The following is a 22,310-nucleotide window of genomic DNA, read 5'->3' on the forward strand; positions in this document are numbered from 1 at the left end:
AGAGGCCCTGCATCGGCCACGTGGGCAAAATGTTAATGGATATGATCTTGAAGTACGGTTGTTGAACTAGAGGCCCAATGGGTGGAGTCTTACAGAGATATCGGCCCACTAGGCCCAAACTAGGCCCGATTGCTTGTGTTGTGTTTCCGAACGAACCTCCACGGCTCTACGATACAATATCAAAAGTCAAAGTCAGAGTTCCAGTGTTACGAACGATTTTCGCAGAGCAGAATTGGAACGTCAGACAGATAAAGAGAGATGAGAGGAACGGCAATTTCGCCATCAAACCATTGGCATCTCCACACGCAAAACAGTCCCATAAAACAAATAGACAGAACAATCAACCTAAACCCAGTTGTTCAATTCAACAAGACGCAAAACCCATCAAATGGAAGACACCCACCCCTGTCTTTTGCCATAAATCCCTCAAAGACACAGACCCCAATAACCCCAAATCCCGGCACAAGCCCACCACTTGTAGTTTTTGGATCAGCCAATGCAGACATCTATCTGGAGATTGAGAGGCTGCCGGAGGAGGGTGAGACCATCTCGGCCAAGACCGGCCAGACACTTGCTGGAGGCAAGGGTGCCAACCAGGCTGCCTGTGGTGGCAAGCTCTCTTACCCAACCTATTTTTTGGGCCAGGTGGGTGAGGACGCCCATGGGAAGTTGATCATTGAGGCTCTGGAAAATGGTGCGGTGCGACTGGATTATCTTAATACTGTGGCCGCCGCACCCACTGGGCATGCTGTGGTGATGCTCCAGTCTGATGGGCAAAACTCGATCATCATTGTTGGTGGTGCCAACATGAACTGTTGGCCTGAGACCATTTCTGAGGAGGCGTTGGAGGTGGTGAAGAATGCTGGGATTATTTTGCTGCAGAGGGAGATTCCAGATTCGGTCAACATTCAGGTTGCGAAGGTCAGGGCTTTGTGGCTCTTAAATTATTATTTTTAAAAGGTTGATCTTCTACCCTGATGTTTTAACTTGTGAATGAGATTCATAATTGACATTCTTTATCTTTGCTGTTGTCAAGCAATTAGAAATGTATCCTGTCGTTCTCTTGCCAGTTGCCATGCCTATTTTTAGTTTGTGTTTCTTTCATCATGATATTTTTATGGTAATAATAAGAAGAATTTTTAGCAATGGAAAACTGTGGTCTGTGGATGGGGTAGCTGAACACACAAAGATTGCTTGTTATTGTCGAATAATATATATATATTTATATATTTTATAGGTAAAAGTAAATTTTATTGATTTAACTTGTTTCTTTTATTACCAATCAAAAAAAAAAAAAGAGTAAATTTTATTGATATTAGTGGCATCGCCGGAGTACACTAGTAGTATACAATGAACATGCCTAATTACATCTAAGCACTAGTAAGAGTTACAAGCAAATCATGAAGGCTGTCCGTATTACAAATAATGGCCGAAGCCCAAGAAAGAAGTGTATTGTAGAAAAATCGTTTCAGCTCATCCATAAGAATGCTCCATATCTTCAAAGCACCTCTTGTTTCGCTCCAACCACAAGCACCACATAATGCAGTGAGGGATCATTCTCCACACAGCAGCAATGTCCCTGACTCTTCCAGCAGCACATAATGTCCCTGACTCTTCCAGGCATGACCCATGCCACCCCTATCCTATTAAAGACCTCATTCCATAAACACTGGGCTACTTTACAATGTAATAAAAGAGATGATCAACTGACTCCCCATCACTCTTGCACATATAGCACCAATCTGAAATAATGAGATCACGTTTTCTCAGATTATCCGAGGTGAGAATCCGCCAAAGAAATGCAGTCCAAAAGAAGAAAGCAATCTTGGAAGGTACCTATCACTTCCAAATAGCCTTCCAAGGATAGCTATGATCATTAGAAAATCCCAAGAGAGCCTTATAAAAAGAGCAAAGCACACCGAGAATTTTTTATTTCCACTTGGATTCCACAACAGCCTATCCCTCGTCTCATTGCCAATCGACATAGCATATAACGAATCAAAGAAGCTAGTAAACATGTCCAGCTCCCAATCTTGAGCCACTCTTGAAAATCTCACATTCCAATGGACAGCACCATTGGAGCGTACTAATAAATCAGCCACAACAACCTCTTTATCACAGGCAATTTGGTAAAGCATAGGAAACACCTGCTTAAGAGCCGTGTCGCCGCACCACACATCGTGCCAAAAGTAAACATTGTTGCCTCTTCCAATTTCAAATCTGAAAAATTGAGAAAATCTGTCCCATCCAGCTCTTATGTTTTTCCACAATCCCACGCCATGTGCCCCCCTAACAAACTAACTTCGTTAGGGGGGCACATATGTATATATATATATATAGAATACTTTTAAAAAATATATATTAAGAATTATAAGAGGAGAAAATTTGCATTTTTGAGATGTTAAGTAGTAAGTCAAGTGCATGTACGCAAATTATATGGATGACTCATGAGTACCTCGATTGATTGTTGAGTTGTAGGTTGTTACCAATAAAATTCTCGTTTACCTTTATTATAGAAAAATAAAATAAAATATCATTTACCTATCAAAAAAGGATTGAGTTGTATGTTAATGGAGAAACTATTAGATATCGATCTGGGCAGACCCTAATTTAGATTAATTTATCTTGCTGCCTCTATCCTTCAGCACCATATTCTTTGAGCACATGTTGTCGGCGGTGCCAGCACTATTAATAGGGAAGGATGGAATTGAGTTGAACTTTCAGTAATATAGTGGATCTGGCCAATGAGCTATAGTTCAATTACACCTACTGTCCTTATGAGATCAGGATAAAGGGTGAAGTTGTGGGTTGTAGGCAACATTAGCTTTGGTTATACAAGTGTTCAGATTAGGTTAGCTTTTCTGATAGGCAAATACTACCAATATGGGCATAAATCACCCTCCACCCTTTGATTAATTTACTGTGCAGAAGCACATCTAATTGTTGAGATTAGATATTTGGGACATCCAAATATTACACTGTAAAGTAGGATGATGGTGACAGATCATTTGAGTCACAAAACTTTGTAATCCCCATTCCCAACATTAGGTAGAAGTCATGCTCTCATTGCATATGACACATGTTTTCTCAAGCAATACAAATGGGAAAGCTATTTCATGTTCAACAATCTCTAATTCTCTTAACAAGTCTATGTTGTCGTGTACTACATCTAATGTAATCTCCAAGGTACTTCATTATTTGCACTAACTTCATGAATCATCGCTTTCATCGTCTCCCTCAAATGAGAATTATTCTAAATGGTAATTTAGATTCCCATTTTTGGAAATTCAATGGTGAGGCCATTTTCCTTTGGCTGGACAACTGGCATACAAAAGGGCACTTGTACCTAAAGTGGGGTCATAGATAGGCTCGTATATGGTGCTGAATGCAGCTGAATTCCAAAGGTACCCAGTGTGATGCAAAAGTATCTAGGGGTGGCCACCCTAGATCTGATGACTTTTTGAAATTTAAGGTAGACTACACTATGCTTTGTTTTTCAGAAAGATTGTGTTTCTTGTCTGCCATCCAAGATTGAAAAAAAAAAAAATGCAACTGCAGAAACCTGGGAAGCTGTTAGGAAAACCTTCCTGTTGCTGACTGGTGGAACAAGGGACTGATTGGCTTAATGGGGCTACTTTGCCGATATGCTATGTTTGTTTTACGAAAGTAAGGTTGAATGTAGAGAGCATATATGTTTGACTTCCCTCTTTCTAGAGTGTGGCTAGAAGTGCTTAGAAAATGTCTAAATACTAGGCAAACTCAAATCTGGGAAGAATAATTAAGTGGCCAGTAAGTAAACGCAAAGGAATAAGTTTCCATGCCATTATGATCAAATTTCCTGAGCTATAGTTTATCGCTTATCCTTAGAGGAAATGACAGAGCCAAAATGGTAGAATGAATAGTGAGGAAGCTATATTGAAGTTTACCATAACAGTTGTTAAAAATTAAGTTTAATCTTACTTATAAAAGAAACAAAAACTCTATATGTAGTCACTTTTACTTACTCCTTACGCACTCCACTAATATGATTGGCTGCGTCACTTTTTTTTTAATATAAAATAACTATTTTGACCAATCACATTAGTGGAGTGCGCAAAGAGTACACAAAAGTGACTGTATGTAGTAGAACACATAAACTGTAATCCTGTAGGGGGGAAAAAACTCTAGATCTCCAGCTGACAACGATAGCTGTGCTGCAAATGGAACATGAACTCAACGGTGTCTGCAGAAAACTAAATGTTACTTTATTACTACTAGTGTGCGTTTTAATCTTCTTTGCATGTGCAAGAGAAGTGGAAAGTCTGTTGATCATCTTTAAATCCATTGTGAGATTGCCAGTGCTATGTGGAGTGACTTCTTAAGTTGTGTGGGTTAGTCTTGGGTAATGCCCAGGAGAATTAAAGGGGAAACAAATGAGAAAAAAAAATTACATTGTCGAACTTGACTTATGAATGTGCTTTCAAAGTACTATGAAACATATTCTTAGAGGGTAAACAAATTTGGAGGGATAATCCCTTCAAGAAATGAGCTTTCTCCCTTCAAGAAATACTATGTTTTTTCATTTTGGTGAGTCGTTAATGGCGCAAGAATACTGAAGTGATTTATGTAAGTTTTAAGATTATGATGGGTCAATATGTTGAAGTGGTGATTGAGTCCAAATGTTTCATCTTGTCAAAACTTAGAGAGGGGGGTGTGCGAGTAACAGAGAGAAGTTGGAAAATAGAGTACTCGGTGGAGCTGGGGTACTCTTCAATTCAGTGGCTTGTGAAGGTACTGGAGGAGTGCTTAAGCAAGGGGAAGAAGGAGGTTTATTCGGCAACACGGAATGGATTCTCTAGTCTTATAGCACATCGATGTGTTAACTGGAGAGGGAGATTTCTTGAAATATTAGAGTACAATCAGGGAGGGAGGAGAAATGTCATCTGTATTCCTGAGGGTGAAAACGGAGGGGGATGGAGGAAGATGAGGGAGAAGCTGAGAGAGAAAGGTATGGATGGCTCAAAAAGGGATGGTGTGCATGGAGGAGGGGGGCGGAACCTCGGTAGTGGGGCATTGAGACATAAAGATTGGTCGTATAAGGAGGCGTTGTCCGTGAATATTAACCAGCGGCAGGGTGGTGCGAACTTGCGCGATGGCGGTGGGAACCTGCGTGAAGAAGGTGCGAGAGCTGTAGGTAGAGGACAACGGCCATGGCAGAGGGAAGGAACGCTGCATCCAAATTGTGTGTCGTGCCATGCTTTGTGTCAGGAGACGTGGGAAGTCAGAAAGGACTTGGCGGAAATGCAGGGACAGCTGCGTTCACTGCAGAGGGATGTGGCTGTAATAGTGAAGTTTACTGGGTCTTTTAAGGCAATGGAGGAGACGGGGGTTTTAAAAGGGAAAGAAAAGGATCATGGGCCGGGTTTCACTCAGAACAAGGCCCAGCAGAAAACAAAAAAAGGAAAGGGCTGGGCTGTGTGGAGAAAAAAGAGTGGGCCGGCGCGGCCTAAAACCATTCTTAGGAGCCCGCCCGTATTCACTCGGGCTGATGGGGCTGGGCCTTCTAGGCCTTCTGGACAGCAGCTTGTTGGGCCTGGGCCTGCCCAGCCCAGGAATCTTACAGGACTCGGGTCAGAGCAACCCGTATCGTCCTCGAGCCCTAGCAACCTTCCACCCGAGCTGAGCAGCCTCGGGTTTGTGCCGGATAGCCAACCGACGGTGCTGGGTCATCCGACGGTTACACAGACAGTGCCGACGGTGGCAGAGGATGTCGCCGATGAAGCGACGACGGTGTTCTGCGCGCAACAGGCGCTGGTGGGTTTCGAGGATCGTCTTTCTCCGCCACACGCGGGACAGAAACCGCCGATGAAGGGAGGGGGGGTTCTCGACTCCGGTGGACCTCTCTGTGAGACATTTGGAGGAGCTTGAGGTGGATGAGGAGGAGAATGATTCCGATGATTTGATGCACTCCGTGGAGGATGAACTCTTCATCCCTGAAGCTTGCGGTTTTGATGAGCTTTCGGTAGGGGTTAGTTTTCAGGATAACAGAGTGGGGAATCCAATCCCATTGAACTTTTATTTTCTAGACCAAGTCTCTGATTGGGTAATTCACAAAGCAAAGGAAATTCAAAATGTGGTAGGGATAACTTGTGATGGGTTTGAGGAGCAGTTCATAGCTTTGTTAACTGCTATGGAAGCTGGTCACCGCCATAATACGAAGGGGGAATCGAAGAAAAGTCGGGAACTGAAAAGATTGATGTGTGGTCGATGAATTCGGAAGGTGGTTCGAGTAGGAATAGGGCAAAAGGGAAGGGGCTGAATATTTCTCAATGAAGCCCAAGATTGTTTCTTGGAATGTTCGGGGCCTTAATGTGGTAGAAAAACGTCTTCGGATTAGACATTTAATTCGTGAGTGGAAAGCGGACATTGTGTGCTTACAGGAGACAAAACTGAAAATGATCAACAGGAAGATTGTGAGGAGTTTATGGAGCAACATATATGTAGACTGGGTTTATTTGGCCTCTTCAGGGGCATTGGGAGGTATGGTGGTGATGTGGGACAAGAGAGTGGTGGAGAAAGTGGAGGAATATATAGGGAGATATTTGATAGCTTGCGCATTTAAATGTGTTTCAGATGATTTTTCGTGGGCATTTGCAGGCGTGTATGGGCCTAATCTAGATTTAGACAGAAGCATGTTGTGGGATGAGCTTGTAGGGGTGTATAGTTGGTGGGAGCTCCCTTGGTGCATTGGAGGGGATTTCAATGTGGTTCGTTTTCAAAGTGAATGTTCTGGAAGTAGAAGATTGAGACCAGCAAGTTTGGAGTTCTCGGAGTGTATTTTTGACTTGAATTTGATCGACCTTCCACTTGTTGGGGATGTAGCAACTTGGTCAAATAATCAGACTTGGTCCCGTTTGGACCGTTTCTTAATTTCACCTGAGTTGGAAAGTCATTTTCCTGATATCTGGCAAACTCGTTTGGCACGCCTAGCATCAGATCATTGGCCGATTTTGCTTGATTGTGGAGGCATTCGCAGCAGTAAAAGATATTTTAAGTTTAAGAATATGTGGTTGAAGTCTGAAGGTTTCATGGATAGGGTCAAACAATGGTGGAGTTCGTATCATCTTGAAGGTACACCTAGCTACATTTTTGCAAGTAAATTGAAAGAGTTAAAAAGAGATCTAAAGGTGTGGAACTAACATACTTTCGGCAATGTAGAAGATAATAAAAATACAAAGTGGGAGGAAATACAGGAGTTAGAAAGACTCCAAGAAGGGAGACCACTTACTGAGGAGGAACAAGTACATAAAACTCTGCTGGTTGCAGATCTTGAGAGAATAATTCTACAAGAAGAGATGTCGTGGCGCCAGAAATCAAGAGCCATTTGGCTAAAGGAAGGGGATCGGAACACAAAGTTCTTCCATAAAATTGCAAATTCTCATAGAAGAAATAATAACATTGAGATGCTGAAAATTGAAGGGGTCGAGTGTAGAGAAGAAGAAGTAATAAAAAACCATGTGGTAAATTTCTTTGGTGAGCTTCTTACTGAACAGGTGGGGTGGAGGCCTACTTTGAATGGATTGGTTTTTGGTACTATAGAGTTGGAGGAAGTCAAAAGGATGGAAAGGGCTTTCGAAGAGGAAGAGGTCTATGATGTAATAAAGAAAATGGCTTAAGATAAGGCACCCGGTCCTGATGGTTTCTCCATGGATTTTTATCAAGAATGTTGGGAGGTGATAAAGGGGGATCTCATGAAGGTGTTTCAGGAGCTTTTCTCGGTTGGCAAATTTGAGAAAAGCCTCAACACCACTTTCCTTGCTTTAATTCCTAAAAAGGTAGGGGCTTCTGAGATCTCTGATTTTCGGCCTATTAGTCTAGTGAATGGTACGTACAAGATCATTGCTAAAGTACTCGCTAACCGTCTGAGTGGGGTCTTGGGACAGATCGTTACTAAGCCCCAAAATGCCTTTGTGAAGGGTAGACAAATACTTGATGCGGCTCTAATTGCTAATGAATGTCTGGACAGTCGTGTGAAGATTGGTCGCCCAGGGCTTATGTGCAAGCTAGATATGGAGAAGGCATATGATCATGTTAATTGGGATTTCTTTCTATATCTACTGGATAGGTGCGGATTTGGAGAAAAATGGAGGTCATGGATCAGATGGTGTATTTCCACGGCAAGATTCTCTGTGTTAATCAACGGCAGTCCAGAGGGTTTCTTCCCGAGTTCTCGTGGCTTGAGACAAGGGGATTCATTATCTCAATTACTTTTTGTTATTGTTATGGAGGCACTAAGCAGGATGATCTCAGCCTTAGTGACTAATGGTTATATGAGTGGTTTTCAGATTGGATCGCCGAGTAGGGGTACCACTACCATCTCACATTTACTGTTTGCAGATGATACGCTTATTATGTGTGATGCCGAGTTAGATCAGTTGAGGGCTGTGAGGGCATTGTTGCTTTGTTTTGAAGCGGTGTCTGGTTTAAAAGTGAATTATGATAAATCTGAGTTGGTGCCTATTGGAGAAGTTCAAAATTTAAGGGTATTGGCTGGTACACTGGGTTGTAAGATAGGGTCTCTCCCTATGAATTATTTGGGATTACCTTTGGGTATAGCCTCGAGGGCGCTTTCTATTTGGGATACTGTGATTGAAAAAGTAGAGAGAAAATTAACAGGTTGGAAGAGAATGTATTTGTCAAAAGGGGGCAGAATCACGCTTATCAAAAGTACGCTTTCTAATCTACCCACTTATTTCTTATCCTTATTCCCTATACCGGCTAGTGTAGCGGGACGTCTTGAGAAGATACAAAGAGACTTTCTGTGGGGGGGCCTAGGTGAAGAGTTCAAATTCCATTTAGTCAAGTGGGAAATTGTATGTCGTCCTATCTCCAATGGTGGATTGGGTATTAGAAATTTGAGGATGTTCAATCGGGCTCTACTTGGCAAATGGTTGTGGCGGTATATCAAGGAACCGGATGCCTTATGGAAGATTGTGATTGAGAACAAATACGGAGGTCTAGAGGGGGGTTGGTGTACTAGAGATGTTCGAGGGGCAGCTGGAAAGGGACTATGGAAACACATTAGAAGAGGATGAGTGGTTTTCCATCAACATACAAGATTGCAATTGGGTACAGGTTCAAAGATCAGATTTTGGAAGGATGTTTGGTGTACCAATTGTACTCTACAAGACAGGTTTATTACACTTTTTGTGATTGCAAATGCTAAAGATGCCATGGTGGCGGAGGTAATGGAAGTTGTAGGTAGAAACATCCATTGGAATATCAATTTCTTTAGGGCAGCACATGACTGGGAGATGGGGAGTTTTTTAGATTTTTATAGCCTTTTATACTCTTGTCGCCCAAATACCCAGCATACAGATGATTTGTGGTGGTGTCCTACAAGGAAAGGGGTCTTTACTGTTAGCTCCTTTTACAAGGTACTCACACAAGTTCCTGACAGACAATTTCCATGGAGAAAGCTCTGGTACAATAAGGCTCCTCTCAAAGCTTCTTTCTTTGTGTGGACAACGGCTCTGGAAAGATCCTTACTACGGATAATCTGAGAAAAATAAGCATAATTATAGCAGACTGGTGTTGTATGTGTAAAAGAGGGGGTGAATCGGGGGATCATTTACTTTTACATTGCGAGGTAGCCAGGACTATTTGGGATGCGGTGTTTAACAGAATAGATTTAGCATGGGTTATGCCAGAAACTGTGATGGATGCTTTGGCCTGTTGGACCTCAATTCGAGGAGTGAGACAGATTAAAGCGGTTTGGAAGATGATTCCAAACTGTATTATGTGGTACTTATGGCAGGAGCGCAATGAGAGGATTTTTGAAGACAAAGAGAGATCAATAGCGGAGCTAAAAATGTTATTTTTTAGGACCCTTTGTACTTGGGCTCATGCTGTGGACTTTAATGGTATGGAATTTCATGAGTTTCTAGTTTCTAATGTTCCCACCTAGTTAGGATGGGAGCAGTAGATACTTTTGTAATTGACACTTTTGGATGAATATATTCTTATTTTACTTATCAAAAAAAAAAAATATTTCTTCTCTTTTTTTTTTTTTTTTTAAGTAAACGATATTATTGATAAGAATAGGCAAAGCCAAAGTACACAAGATGTTATACAAGAGACAAAGACCTATCTAGGTTGTAGAAGTGATTTCTCCCTTAGAACTTCTTATCATTATGCCCAAAGCCTTCGTCCCAGTCCATATCATTTGAGAGTTCAATACAAAATTAGAACTGTAACTTGCTTTTGCTTTAAAATGTATGTTTTTATGAGGACATTAGTTTCTCCGCCAAATGGACATAATAAAAGTGGAAGTTCTTGCCATTAGGAAATGTGAAATCTGACTGTTACGCTTCCTCTGGTCATTATTGAACTCTTTAAAAGGAATGGATACATGGTATTCCTAGAAATGTTTCTGCATCTTGGTTCTTTTGACCGGCTTGTGTTTCGTAAGTTTAATCGAAGTTTATGTTGGTTCTACAGGCTTTGATTTTCTTGCAGTTTAATTTTTTTTTTTTTTTTTTCTGTTTCAATTTCCATTTGCAGATTTATATCCTCTCTCTGTTTTATCTTTAGGTCCTTTGCATAATCTGGTATCATGTTCTGTATACAGGCTGCAAGGAGTGCTGGGGTTCCAGTCATCTTGGATGCTGGGGGAATGGATGCACCATTCCCACAAGAATTATTAAATTTCATTGATATTTTTTGCCCAAATGAAAGTGAACTTAGTCGTTTGACAGGAAGTCCAACTGAAAGTTTTGAGCTGATTACTCAAGCTGTTGGTAAATGCCATAAAATGGTGAGTTTTTGCACACCCAAAATGACCATCATCGTTGAAGGCTTTGTGCCTTATCCTTCGTGAAGTTCATTTTTATAACTGGAAATTTATTTAAATAAGAAAAGAAAAGGATTGCAGCATTTTTGGGCAAACTGGAATTTGATTGTTTGTGTTATTTACGTTCATATCTACACATAACCTTAAATTCGCGCAAACGGCACGCATTTAATCAATGGGACCATTGTAATGCTGATATCAGGTCTATTAATCCCAATACCCTCTTTGCTACTGTTAGTTCTTATGGATCTTCTTTTCTTTGAAGGCCTTATTTTTGAACTACAGATTTGGGCCATTCAATTTTTGAATTGTTGTGGAAATGTGCCCCTACTAGGCGTTCCAGCCATTCCAAGTAATTGACTTCAAAATACTTTTATTTAGTGCATAAGAAATATTTTGTGCTTTCATGCTTATTAAAAAAAAAATAGCACGCATATTTACTGCTCTTATTAGATGTACCATATTCTTATTATATAATCATTGTACTTAAATCATTCTCAGTTTTCCTTCTTTCTTCGTAAGGGACATGCAGAAAGATTCACTTTGCTTGGTTTTTGGTATATTCAAGAGGACTAGTAATAGAACAACTTTGTCTAGCAACCAAGTGTATAGCTGCATTCTGAATACGAAACCCATCTGGAAATGGTGCCAGGAATTCTAGAGTGTTCATCATAACTTTATTAAATATATCTTCTTTCAGGGGGTTAAGCAAGTCCTTGTGAAACTCGGGGCCAAAGGGTCTGCCCTTTTTGTAGAAGGTGAAGAACCGATTAAACAACCTGCCATATCTGCTGCAAAGGTCATTGATACCACTGGAGCTGGAGATACTTTTACTGCAGCTTTTGCTGTGGCTCTTGTAGAGGGCAAGTCCAAAAAGGAATGCTTGGAATTTGCTGGTATGCCTGGCAGCTTTTTTCCTATTTTATCCTTGAAAATGTTAGTTATACCTCGGATTATGGTAATTCTCTGCCATTTGATACAGCTGCAGCTGCTTCTCTTTGTGTTCAAGTGAAGGGAGCTATTCCTAGCATGCCTGATAGGAAATCAGTTTTGGATCTTCTTCATTCTCAGGTTACTGATCTTCGTCATAAGTGAAAATTTAGATCAACTTCTTCCTTCAGAACTGTCTTCCCGCCCTTCCCTGGGGCAGGCAGGTTCTCATTCACTTGATGGTACTATCTCCGCAAGATCTTTTCAGACTCATCACTGTTGTTCTTAGTACTTTTCAAAAAATTTCCCCAGGAAATAAAATATTTCTGGATTCTCTGGTTTTTTGTGTGGATATGTCTACATTGTATGCAATTTGCTCATTACAAACGTGTTCTCATATATCTCTATACCCTTGTATATTACATAGGATTACATATTACAGCGTATTATAAGCTATGTTGGCAGATACTCTTCCCCCTTCTTTTTCCTATTGTATAAGTGTTACCTTTTGGATGCCGACAAGCCAGTGGCGAAGATGTTTCGGAACATGAAGGGCTTTTCTGCCTGGAGAAGTTGCACGAGGTTCTTTCAACTTGGCCATTCTTATGATCTAATTGGTGGAATGAGAAATCAAACTACTGAATGTAAATAGCACTGTTGTTATTTACTTACTATAATTAAATTAATTATTTTTTATTATATCACACATCTAGCTCCCAGAGAACTTACTAAATGCTTATGCAATACATTCATGGCCAATTCAATCCAATCCATCTTGGGATATTACATCATTAATCTGATAAATATTATGTTTGAGAAACCAAGTCCGCGCTCGAATGTTGATGCAACATGCTTTTGGGCTATTACGTCTCATCTTACTAGAGATTACACATATATACAGAGCTAATATCCACTGGTTTCGATCGGAAGCGTCTTATTCCTTTCACATCACGAAGACCTTTAGCACAAAAGTAAGAGAGTAGTATAGATTTGCGAGCGTACGTCGGTGCATATGCCCATACCTATTATACAGTAACAGGGTACTGGGGCTTCAGCCTGATCTGAGCTCCTCCTCCTGTCACAGCAATAGAAGATTTTGCCCATTTGATTTGAGTTTGATGGCGATTCAGCCCAGGTAAAGCATTACATCCAGTTCTTTTGCAAACCACAGCTCAAACCCTGCTCTGATCTTAAAACCCATCTCACTTGGATCCTTCATTTTCTGTTCAGTCTACTAAGACCTCTCTCTTTTAAATTCCCAAAGATTGATCAAAGCTGCATGCTTTTGATCTCGCTCATGAAACAAAGCTATGAATTTGACCATATCTTCTCTCCTCATCCTTCTAGTCTCCCTTCCCCATTCGAGCTTTGCCATGAGAATACTTGAAGGTACGCAATCTTCTCTCTCTCTCTCTCTCTCTCTCTCTCATTTTGTAATGATTACTTTCTCCGCTCCATTTTTAGATGCTGAAGTCAACAAAGTGATCAGAGATTTTTCAACAAACGTAGGAGACATGGTCATGAGCATCTAACGCCCATCGCAGTTCCTTTCTTTCTTATATATTCTAATTTGTCTGCAATATTAATGTTATGTCTCGCTCAATTACTCTCAATTTCCAGTCGTTTGTTGGAGGTGATCATCATCATGTCCGAAGGAAAGTGTTGCATGAAGTACATTCAGGAACCAATCCTGTCGGTAATTCCATTGATCGGCAGCAAAGGTGGATACCCAAGTCAAGAAGTACAATTCCGTAACTCCTAATTCCCTGTCTTTTTTCACTACTTCTGCAATACAAAGTACACTAGCTAGCTATATGTAATAAGATTATAGGATTACATGCAAAAGGATTAGCAGTTTTGTCAGTATAATGCTGTGTCAATGGGAACACAGGCCATGATCATTATCATCCTCTCTTTCCCTTTTTTTTTTCCCCTTAAATTTCAAAGGTCAACATCGATTTGTTGATCACTTGGCATTATATAATTTGTCCAATAATCGTTGAGTTTTTTTTATAAAAATAAAAAAGAGTTTATCCAAACGTTAGCACATTATAAGGACGTACACACTTCATGGGATCATGACGTTTTTGAGTTTATCCTTCTTTTTTTTTTTTTTTTTTTTGGTTATATATAGATATCCTAAGATCAATGATCTTAGTCTATGCGCTTGTCTTCATCACGGTACGCTTAACAATTATGAGTGTTTTGAATAGTCTTTGACAAATGTCTTTATTTATTTAATACTTTTGCAAAGCTAGAAAGCAACATTTTACTTTCTTCTTTTCACAACTTTAAATTATTGACCAAAAAATGCTTTTCTCATCAAACTATAGATTATAAGGATTCAAACAAAGATCAACACTGATGCGATATTATGTTAATTAAATCATAAAAGAACTTAAATTTATCAAAATTATAAATTTAATCATTTAAATTATATCTAACAATGGAAGTACTTGTCAATCAAGGCCTCATGCATGCAACTATTTAGGTCCCGTTTGGATTGAGAATTCAATTCATCTCATATCATCATTACAATTTTTTAAAATTCTCACATAAAATATAAGAAACAATTTAATTTTTTCAAATTTCAAGATAATAATAATATTAAAAAATAATATTTTATTCAACTTTTAACTTTTATCTAAAACTATATCATCTCATCTTACTATCCAAACGATGACTTAATTTCTTTTTTTTCTTTTTTTTTTCTTTCATGAGCTCGATGGATTTGAGAAACGAGCTTGCAATTTGTCCTGAAACAAATACCACTGCAGGTGAGTAGAGAAATTCATGGCGAGTGACGTGGAACACATGATGTTCTGAACAGAGAAAATCATTAAAAAGAATAAAAAGAAACATGCATAAGAATAGTGAAGCCAGAAGAAGAGTTGAAACGAGAAAGTGAGAAAGAAAGCAAGATTTGACTCACACCTGCAATATTATTTTAGGTAAAGAATTTCGGTAAAAAACTTCTGTAGGCATAGTGTTTTCCATATTATTAATTGAGAATCTAGCTTTGCGCAGAAACGAGGTGAAATGGCATGTGATTTATCATGCATGCAACTCTTTCAACGCCATCGTCAAAAGTTTGGCAATTAATAATATATGTTATTTATTTTTTCAATCCAATAATTATATCTCACAATTCGAGCACAGCAGAAAAGGACATTATATATCATCAAAAGCATAAATAGCTTGTAAAATTCTCTGTTATTGCTGTTGCCTTTTGACAAAAATAAAGGTCTATGATTCAAAGATGCCATGCAATTTGTGTTGATAGAAAACTTGGTCAAAAAGAAAGTTTTCGAAAAATCGTCTCTCTAATGATTACGGATAGAAAACTCTCAAACAATTCAGTGAATTCACAACCCCATATACAATTGACTGTAACGTGTAATGTTCGAATAGTTAATAACTTCAGACTATCTTATTATTATTTATTTATTTTTTATTATTATTTATAGATTATTCGAGATTATCTCAACATCCAAACGTAATTATCTAAGCTTACACATGTTGAATATTGCTCATCAATAGCTGGTCAGTCTCTTCGATCACAGCCCTAAAATGGTTCAATATTAATTAGAAAAAACAAAAATGGAGCCAAAGAAAAGGGCCATTTTTAGTCCTCACTTTGAATAAATTAACCATCAATGGGCGTACTCAAGTGGCCGATCGACTTGCTAAATGTAGTTTAATGATCTATATATAGCATGGGCCATGCACATATAATTGCACAAATTGCCCAAGAAAGTCACGATCGACGAGCATTTATTCGGCTTGGCAGAATAGGTTTCGACTTTCCCTCTTGCCTGTGTGCGTATGTACGTACGCTCATACTTGTCTGCTAGCTAGCCATGCAGCTTCTGTACGGATGTGTGCTTGTATATATATCTGTGTGTATAATGTGTGTGGGCGCAGATGAATGCAGAGCCTTCGCATGTGCGTGCTTGCTTGCTTGCACAGTTGCACGCCAGCAGATAGATATGTAGGCACAGACAATTATTGAGCAATGACACCAACTTCAACAAGAAAAGAAAAGGTACGGAGGGAAGTTTGCTGATCTTTAGTGCAATGTGAATGTCATTAATGCAGGAGCAGCTAGAGGTTCGTTCCAGAAAGAACAGCAATGCATGCAATACAAAGTGGTCCAAGAACCATGAAGTCTTCTGATCAGTACAGGCCAGCAGATATGGATGGAGACAGATGCATTGTTGCAATTGTGGCTGTTACGGTTTTAGCTGCCAACTTGAGGAAAAAGGGTAGCAAATTGAGTGACACCAGTCAAAGACCTTTGCAACACGGCCAAAATGATTGATATTATTTAGGAGACGTTTGGATTCAAAACTCATCTCAGTTCATCTCAACTTATCTCAACTCATCTTATTACTATTTATTACTATTCAGCAACTTTAACTCATAAATTTCATTATTATTCACAATTCATCTAACTATTATTTACAATCTATCTCAACTCATCTCAAGTCAAATTCAAACATCTCCTTAGAGTTTTGGATCAGGCCGCGGGGGACAATAAAAGGCAGCGCATGCACGAGATTATATACGGATGACTAGCAAAAGATCTCGTTTGTCTTGCTCTGTACCTAAATTAGGATTTTTTTTGCCGTATTTATTGTCCGGCGCGCTAGATAAGAGCAATTAATTAATCAACTTACAACTACAACTAGATGTTAAAATGATATATATAAGTCAGTGTGAACACATTCTTTACACCATTAATACGGTACGATTTAATTTATAACAGATTTAAATTTTAAATTTTTTTTATAAATTAATTAAGTCTTGTCATGTCAGCGGCATAGAGAGTATTGTGCTTTACAGTACACCGGCTTACAAATATAATTATATATATATATATATATATATATATATATAATGTGGTACATAATAAGCTGTTTTTTTTTTCCTAATTTTCAGTTTTGTTCTTTTTAAAATTGTATAGGGTTGGTAGATATCGAATATCAATCATATCTAAACGTTATTTCAATTCAACTTTTTCAAACTCTTGTATAATTATTATAATTTTTTTAAAATTTTTATATAAAATATAATAAATAGTTTAATTTTTTAAATTTTAAAATAAAAATTATATTAAAAATTATATTATAATCATATTTTATTTAAATTTTAATAAAACATCTCATCTCATTTTATCTCATTTGAATTGCGTAACAAAACAATGCTTAAATCTTTTTATGGTTGAGATATCGTGATTCTCCTTCCCACCATGCAGGTGAATATCAAGATGGTACATTAAAGCTTTCAGGTCCATGCATGCTTTAATTACTCTCTAAGCTAGCTATCTATATGTATCTTTCACTAGATGCAACCCTATTTTAATTAAGTTATATTAAATCAATCATGAAAAAAATGGATCGAATGGTACCAATTTGGTTTATTGCCAAAAACTATTTTAATTAATATTTGGATTGGCAGATCATCGTATATCATGCATGGCAGAAATACGAGGTTGGATATATAATTTTATTGTAAGAAAAATTATAAGAGTAGTCGTCGTCATGAGGGTAACATATATATATATATATAAATAATTTAGTCATATTTGCATTGAGTTTTACTATTCATAAGCCTCACACACTACATATATACCATAATTTTTTTATTTTTTAAAAAATTTTTTAATTTTTTTTTTTAGTTTTAATCTTCTTAAAATAATTAAATTCTTCTATTTATCATCTATATATTACATATTTGATAAGAAAAAAATTAAGAAAATAATAAAAATAATGATGTGTATAGTATGAGATTTATAAATAGAATTTTTCATTTGCATTTCGTTGCATGAAAATTGCCATTGTACGTACGTAAGACGTATTACGGTTTTTGAATCAGAAAAAATCATGACATGTAATTAATTAATTATCTGTGCATGCAATGCTTCTTCCTCTTAATTGAGATTATAATCTTGATCTGGGTATATTTAACGACTATTAACTAATTAAGCTACAAGCAGTACATATATACTGCGAATGTGATCACTTTATATGCCCTCAAAATTCAAATTTCCACTTTGATTGTCCACTCAATGAAGCCAATTTTATTTATATATATATATATATATATATATATATATATATATATATAGATAAACCCATATTAGCCTTAAAAAAATTACCTTCAATACATGATGATCACATACATTAAAAAAGGTTTGATTTTAATGAGACCCCTGACCCCTCTATATATATACATGCACGAGACAAATAACCTTTTAATTAAATTGTTATCATATTTCAATGTGTTGATCATGCTCCCTAATTAATTAGATATAAAAATGAATTGTCAAATCATGCATGTAACATTAATGTGACTATATATTTTTCTTTATGGAAATTGTATGGGGAATATCATTATTGATGAAATTGGAAGATCAACGTTCTACTAATTTCAAACAATAGTAAAGATTATAATTTCTTCATAAATGGTATAATATTTTTTCATCTCTGAAGTCTTATATTTTCCATTTGACAAAATGATCTTGGACCCATCAAATGATGAAGAGCGGTGCTACTCTGCGGTAGCCTACTGTAATTTAAAGCTAGACCAAATTTACTTTTTTATTTTTTTTCAATTTTTTTATTCATATATATTTTTTTATCATTTTTAAATATTTTTAAAAAACATAAAAAAAATATAAATACACTAATAGTCACTTCTTTAACTATTAAATAAAGAAAAAAGTTAAAATACATCAGGTGTCAAACTGAGCAGATAAGCTGAGTGGACAAAATAACATTTTTCAATAATGAATAATACATTTGGTTACAATATTTTAATTAGAATTTTTGTTCTATATTTTTAAGGATTTAGAATGAGAAAGATAGCCTCATAAGAAAAATTAATAAACGTTTTATAACCTATTAGAAATGTAAAAGCAACTCTCTCATTCTATGTTTTAAAATTCGTATAAAAACCCTAAGAAATATTTGATCCCATAATTAGCTAGGCTACAAGACAATTGGAGTTAAATAAAATTTTAAAAAGAAGTAGTACGTCAAATAAAAGTCTAATATATTCGGACTTGTTTGGATAGAGAAACGATATCTTCTTATCTCATCATTACAATTTTTTTAAATTTTCACACGAAATATAATAAATAAATCAATTTTTTAAAATCTCAAAACAATAATAATATTAAAAAAATAATATTTTATTCAACTCATCTAAAATCATCTCGTCTCAATATCCAAACCAGTCCTAATTGAACACATGCACCTACGTATACGAAATTAGCTCACCTTAATATTTGCCTTTTGTGATTGACTTATGACATACATGCTGATGTATTTAAGATGCAAAAACTATGAAAGATTGGTATTTTTAATGGTATATTATGAAAGTAGAATATTCTTTGAATTATATAGTGCGCGTTTTGAATAAATTCTATTGTAACTTTAATTGCGATTTGAGCATTTCATTGTCATGTACGTGGATCTAAAGATAAATACGATAAAAACTCCAATGACATACTTCAAAAATAGTGTTATATTTTAACTACAAATAGATCATATTAAAATAAACACATAAATTAATGTATGGCTTGATGTGATACGTTAAATTGTAAAATTATTTTTATTATAAAGTAGATCTAACTTATAATCACGTGAAGCTATATTAATTTGTGAGTTTAATTTTATAATATATTTTTGTGGTTGTAGCACTTCTAAAAAAATATATAAGTTGTTTATACTTAGTACGAAATACACTAATATTTGAAAGAGTGTTAAGTTTACAAAGGGATTTTACAAAAATAAGCTTATAAATTGACATAACTTAATTTGAGACTTCAAATTTGCTTAAGAGTTAAATAAGTTTTAGGCTGCGTTTGGAAGTTGAGCTGAGTTGAGTTTTTTATGAATAGTAATAAGTTGAGTAGTGAAGATAATTATGTGAGACTCATCTAAACTGAGTTTAAAATATGTTTGGATGTTAATATGTGTTTAGTTCTTTTTATGAGAAATTGAAAAAGGTTGTGGGTCTCATGTGTAAAAAAATTTTGAGTTGGGATGAGTTTAGTAATTTGAGAGTTGGATGTTTAGATATTAGACTCAATTTAAAATTAGACTGAGCTCAGCTGAGTGTTTGGGCTCAGGAACGATGTGGTTTTTCCCCTCCAGTCAAGAGTGGGCAGCTTCTCTAAATCTAAGTGAGGGGTCAAGATGTAGATAGATCTTGAAGTTTTGGAAGTGCTTATGGTAGTTGAAGATTTTCAAGAAAATGAAGATTTTTGCCTGGAGGGCATGCCAAGAATACTTGCCTACTTTTAAGCATTTGAGACGAAGAAAGATAAAGGATGAAGATACATGTGTTTTCGGCAATCTGTGTTCTGAAGATACAGCCCATGCTTTTATTTTTCTGTCCTGTAATTCATGATATGTTCCTGCAGTATTTACCTTCTTTGAGAAACTTACAACCTACTTTTATCTTTTTGGGATTTGGCGCTACATGTTAGAGATAAGTGTGGTGCTGAAATGCTTGCAACATTTTTTGTTATTTGTTGGGCTTTGTGGTATCGTAGGAACCAGTTTTTATATGAGCAAGTGGTGCATCAATATTCAGTTGTGGTAAATAATGCCCTCTCCATACAGTCTGCTTACAAACATGTGCAAGTTTTTTATGGTTTTGGTAAGGAAGTAACAAAAGTGCTTTGTTGGTTTCCTCCCCCACCGGATTTCTTGAAATTAAATGTGGATGGTGCTATCTTCCCTGATCAACATAAGACAGGTATTGGAATTATACTTTGGGATTCTCAAGGCTATGTGGTTAATGCTTGTAGTAAGTTAGAAGGTGATGTTGCTTCTCCGGAATTTATTGATACAAATGCAATGTTGAGGGGTTTACAATTTTGTGCTCAAAGGGGTGTTCAAAAATTGGTGTTGGAAACAAATTGCTTGATTCTTGTAAATGCTTTGAACTCTCAAACTTAGTTTTTCACAAATTTTGCATTTCTTATTCAATATATTTGACGAATGTTGAGGGGTTTCAACATGTTCATATTCTACATGTGAACAGGCTAGGTAATGTAGCAGCGCACCAATTAACGAGGAATGCATGAAATGTTGAGGATATTGTAATGTGGTGGAATTCTTGTCTTTCTTTTATATCACAAGCTGTATGGCTTGATAGAGGCAATTTCTTATAAGGACTTTGGAATGAATTATTCATTGGTTAAAAAAATAAAAAAAAAGTCTTGTATTGTTATTTACCTCTCTAGGAAATGTCTTATATTATTATTGATTCTTCTACTTATAAATTATTACAAAATGACACACTATTCATTTTGTTGAGATGTGTTTAGGTGAGACCTATCTTCAAAGTTTAAAAATTTATTTTTAATTTTTTAAGGGATCTCAATATCCTTATACCCATTTATAAATTTAACTTATCGTTGTTATTTATTATGAGTTCTCAAATATATTTAACATGATTATACGATAATGAACAGTAAAAAATGTCTTGATTAACTTTTAAAAATGTTTATTTACAAAAGAATTTCATAAAATAAAATTCGACGTAATGTGGTATATTAGAATGTAAAACTATATTTATTATAAAATAACTCTAACACATCACATCTAACCACATTAATTTATAAATTTTATTTTGTGAATTATTTTTGTGAACATGGCAAAGCTTTTAATTTTTAGAATTTGATAAATTAGAACTTCAAGGGAACCATTAAATACTTGAAGAGGATAAGGCCTCGTTTATTGTCATAACTTATTTCAACTCATTTTATTTTATTTAATTATTATAATTTTTACAAATTTTCACATAAAATAAAATAAACAATTCAACATTTTCAAATCTTAAAACAAAAATAATATTTAAAAAATATATTCTAATAATATTTTATTCAATTTTTAATTTTAATCTCAACTCATCTTATTTTATCTATAAAAACAAACAATATCTAAAAGACATTATTTTAAATACCGTACCGTACTGGCCAGTACAACCAGTATATGCCGTACCGACCACTAGTCTGGTACAGATATTACATATATTTCGACCTATATCGGCCTGTATTTCGACTCGTATCAGTCGATATTTCGGCCTTTAATTTTTTTCTTTAATTTTTTATTTTTTCAAACTACAAGCTGATTTTTTGACCCTTAATTCAGATTAGACTATGTATAATTTATATATATGTATTTATATATACTTTATTCATATATATACTATTATTTTAAAATATAATATATATATATATATAATTTATTCATATATCGACTATCCTCAACCAATATCAATATCAAATATTTCATTTTAATGCCTTGACCGATACGACGTTTAATATGATATTCAAAATTTTATTAAAAGATATGAATCGTGTTACTAGGCCACCCAATTTTTATCAATGGGTTTGACACTAGTTCATTTTATTTTTTTTATACATTTTTAAATATTTAAAAAGCACACAAAGTTATTGATAATAAATTTTTAAAAAATTAAAATAAAATACATCAGTGATCAAAATCAGACAGTACAATAGCATTTTCCT

At 36.1% G+C, this 22,310-nt stretch overlaps 1 protein-coding gene across 1 annotated transcript; it reads left to right on the plus strand.

The window, feature by feature from the left end:
* Positions 1–186: 186 nt before the first annotated feature.
* On the plus strand, positions 187–12,227 carry LOC109011716 (ribokinase). The gene is made up of 4 exons (XM_018993015.1): positions 187–921; positions 10,610–10,795; positions 11,532–11,727; positions 11,814–12,227. The coding sequence occupies exons 1-4, from the start codon at positions 259–261 to the stop codon at positions 11,924–11,926; spliced, it is 1,158 nt and encodes a 385-aa protein (XP_018848560.1). The 5' UTR covers positions 187–258; the 3' UTR covers positions 11,927–12,227.
* The last annotated feature ends 10,083 nt before the right edge of the window (positions 12,228–22,310 follow it).

The sequence above is a fragment of the Juglans regia genome, chromosome 2 (assembly GCF_001411555.2).
Source record: "Juglans regia cultivar Chandler chromosome 2, Walnut 2.0, whole genome shotgun sequence".
Classification (NCBI taxonomy): domain Eukaryota; kingdom Viridiplantae; phylum Streptophyta; class Magnoliopsida; order Fagales; family Juglandaceae; genus Juglans; species Juglans regia.

Bases quoted from the DNA above. Each gene is read 5' to 3' on its own strand.
- LOC109011716 (XM_018993015.1), top strand. From the start codon at position 259: ATGAGAGGAACGGCAATTTCGCCATCAAACCATTGGCATCTCCACACG. The intron at 10,796-11,531 runs GTGAGTTTTTGC...ATCTTCTTTCAG, and splicing joins TTGGTAAATGCCATAAAATG to GGGGTTAAGCAAGTCCTTGT. The intron at 11,728-11,813 runs GTATGCCTGGCA...CATTTGATACAG, and splicing joins GGAATGCTTGGAATTTGCTG to CTGCAGCTGCTTCTCTTTGT.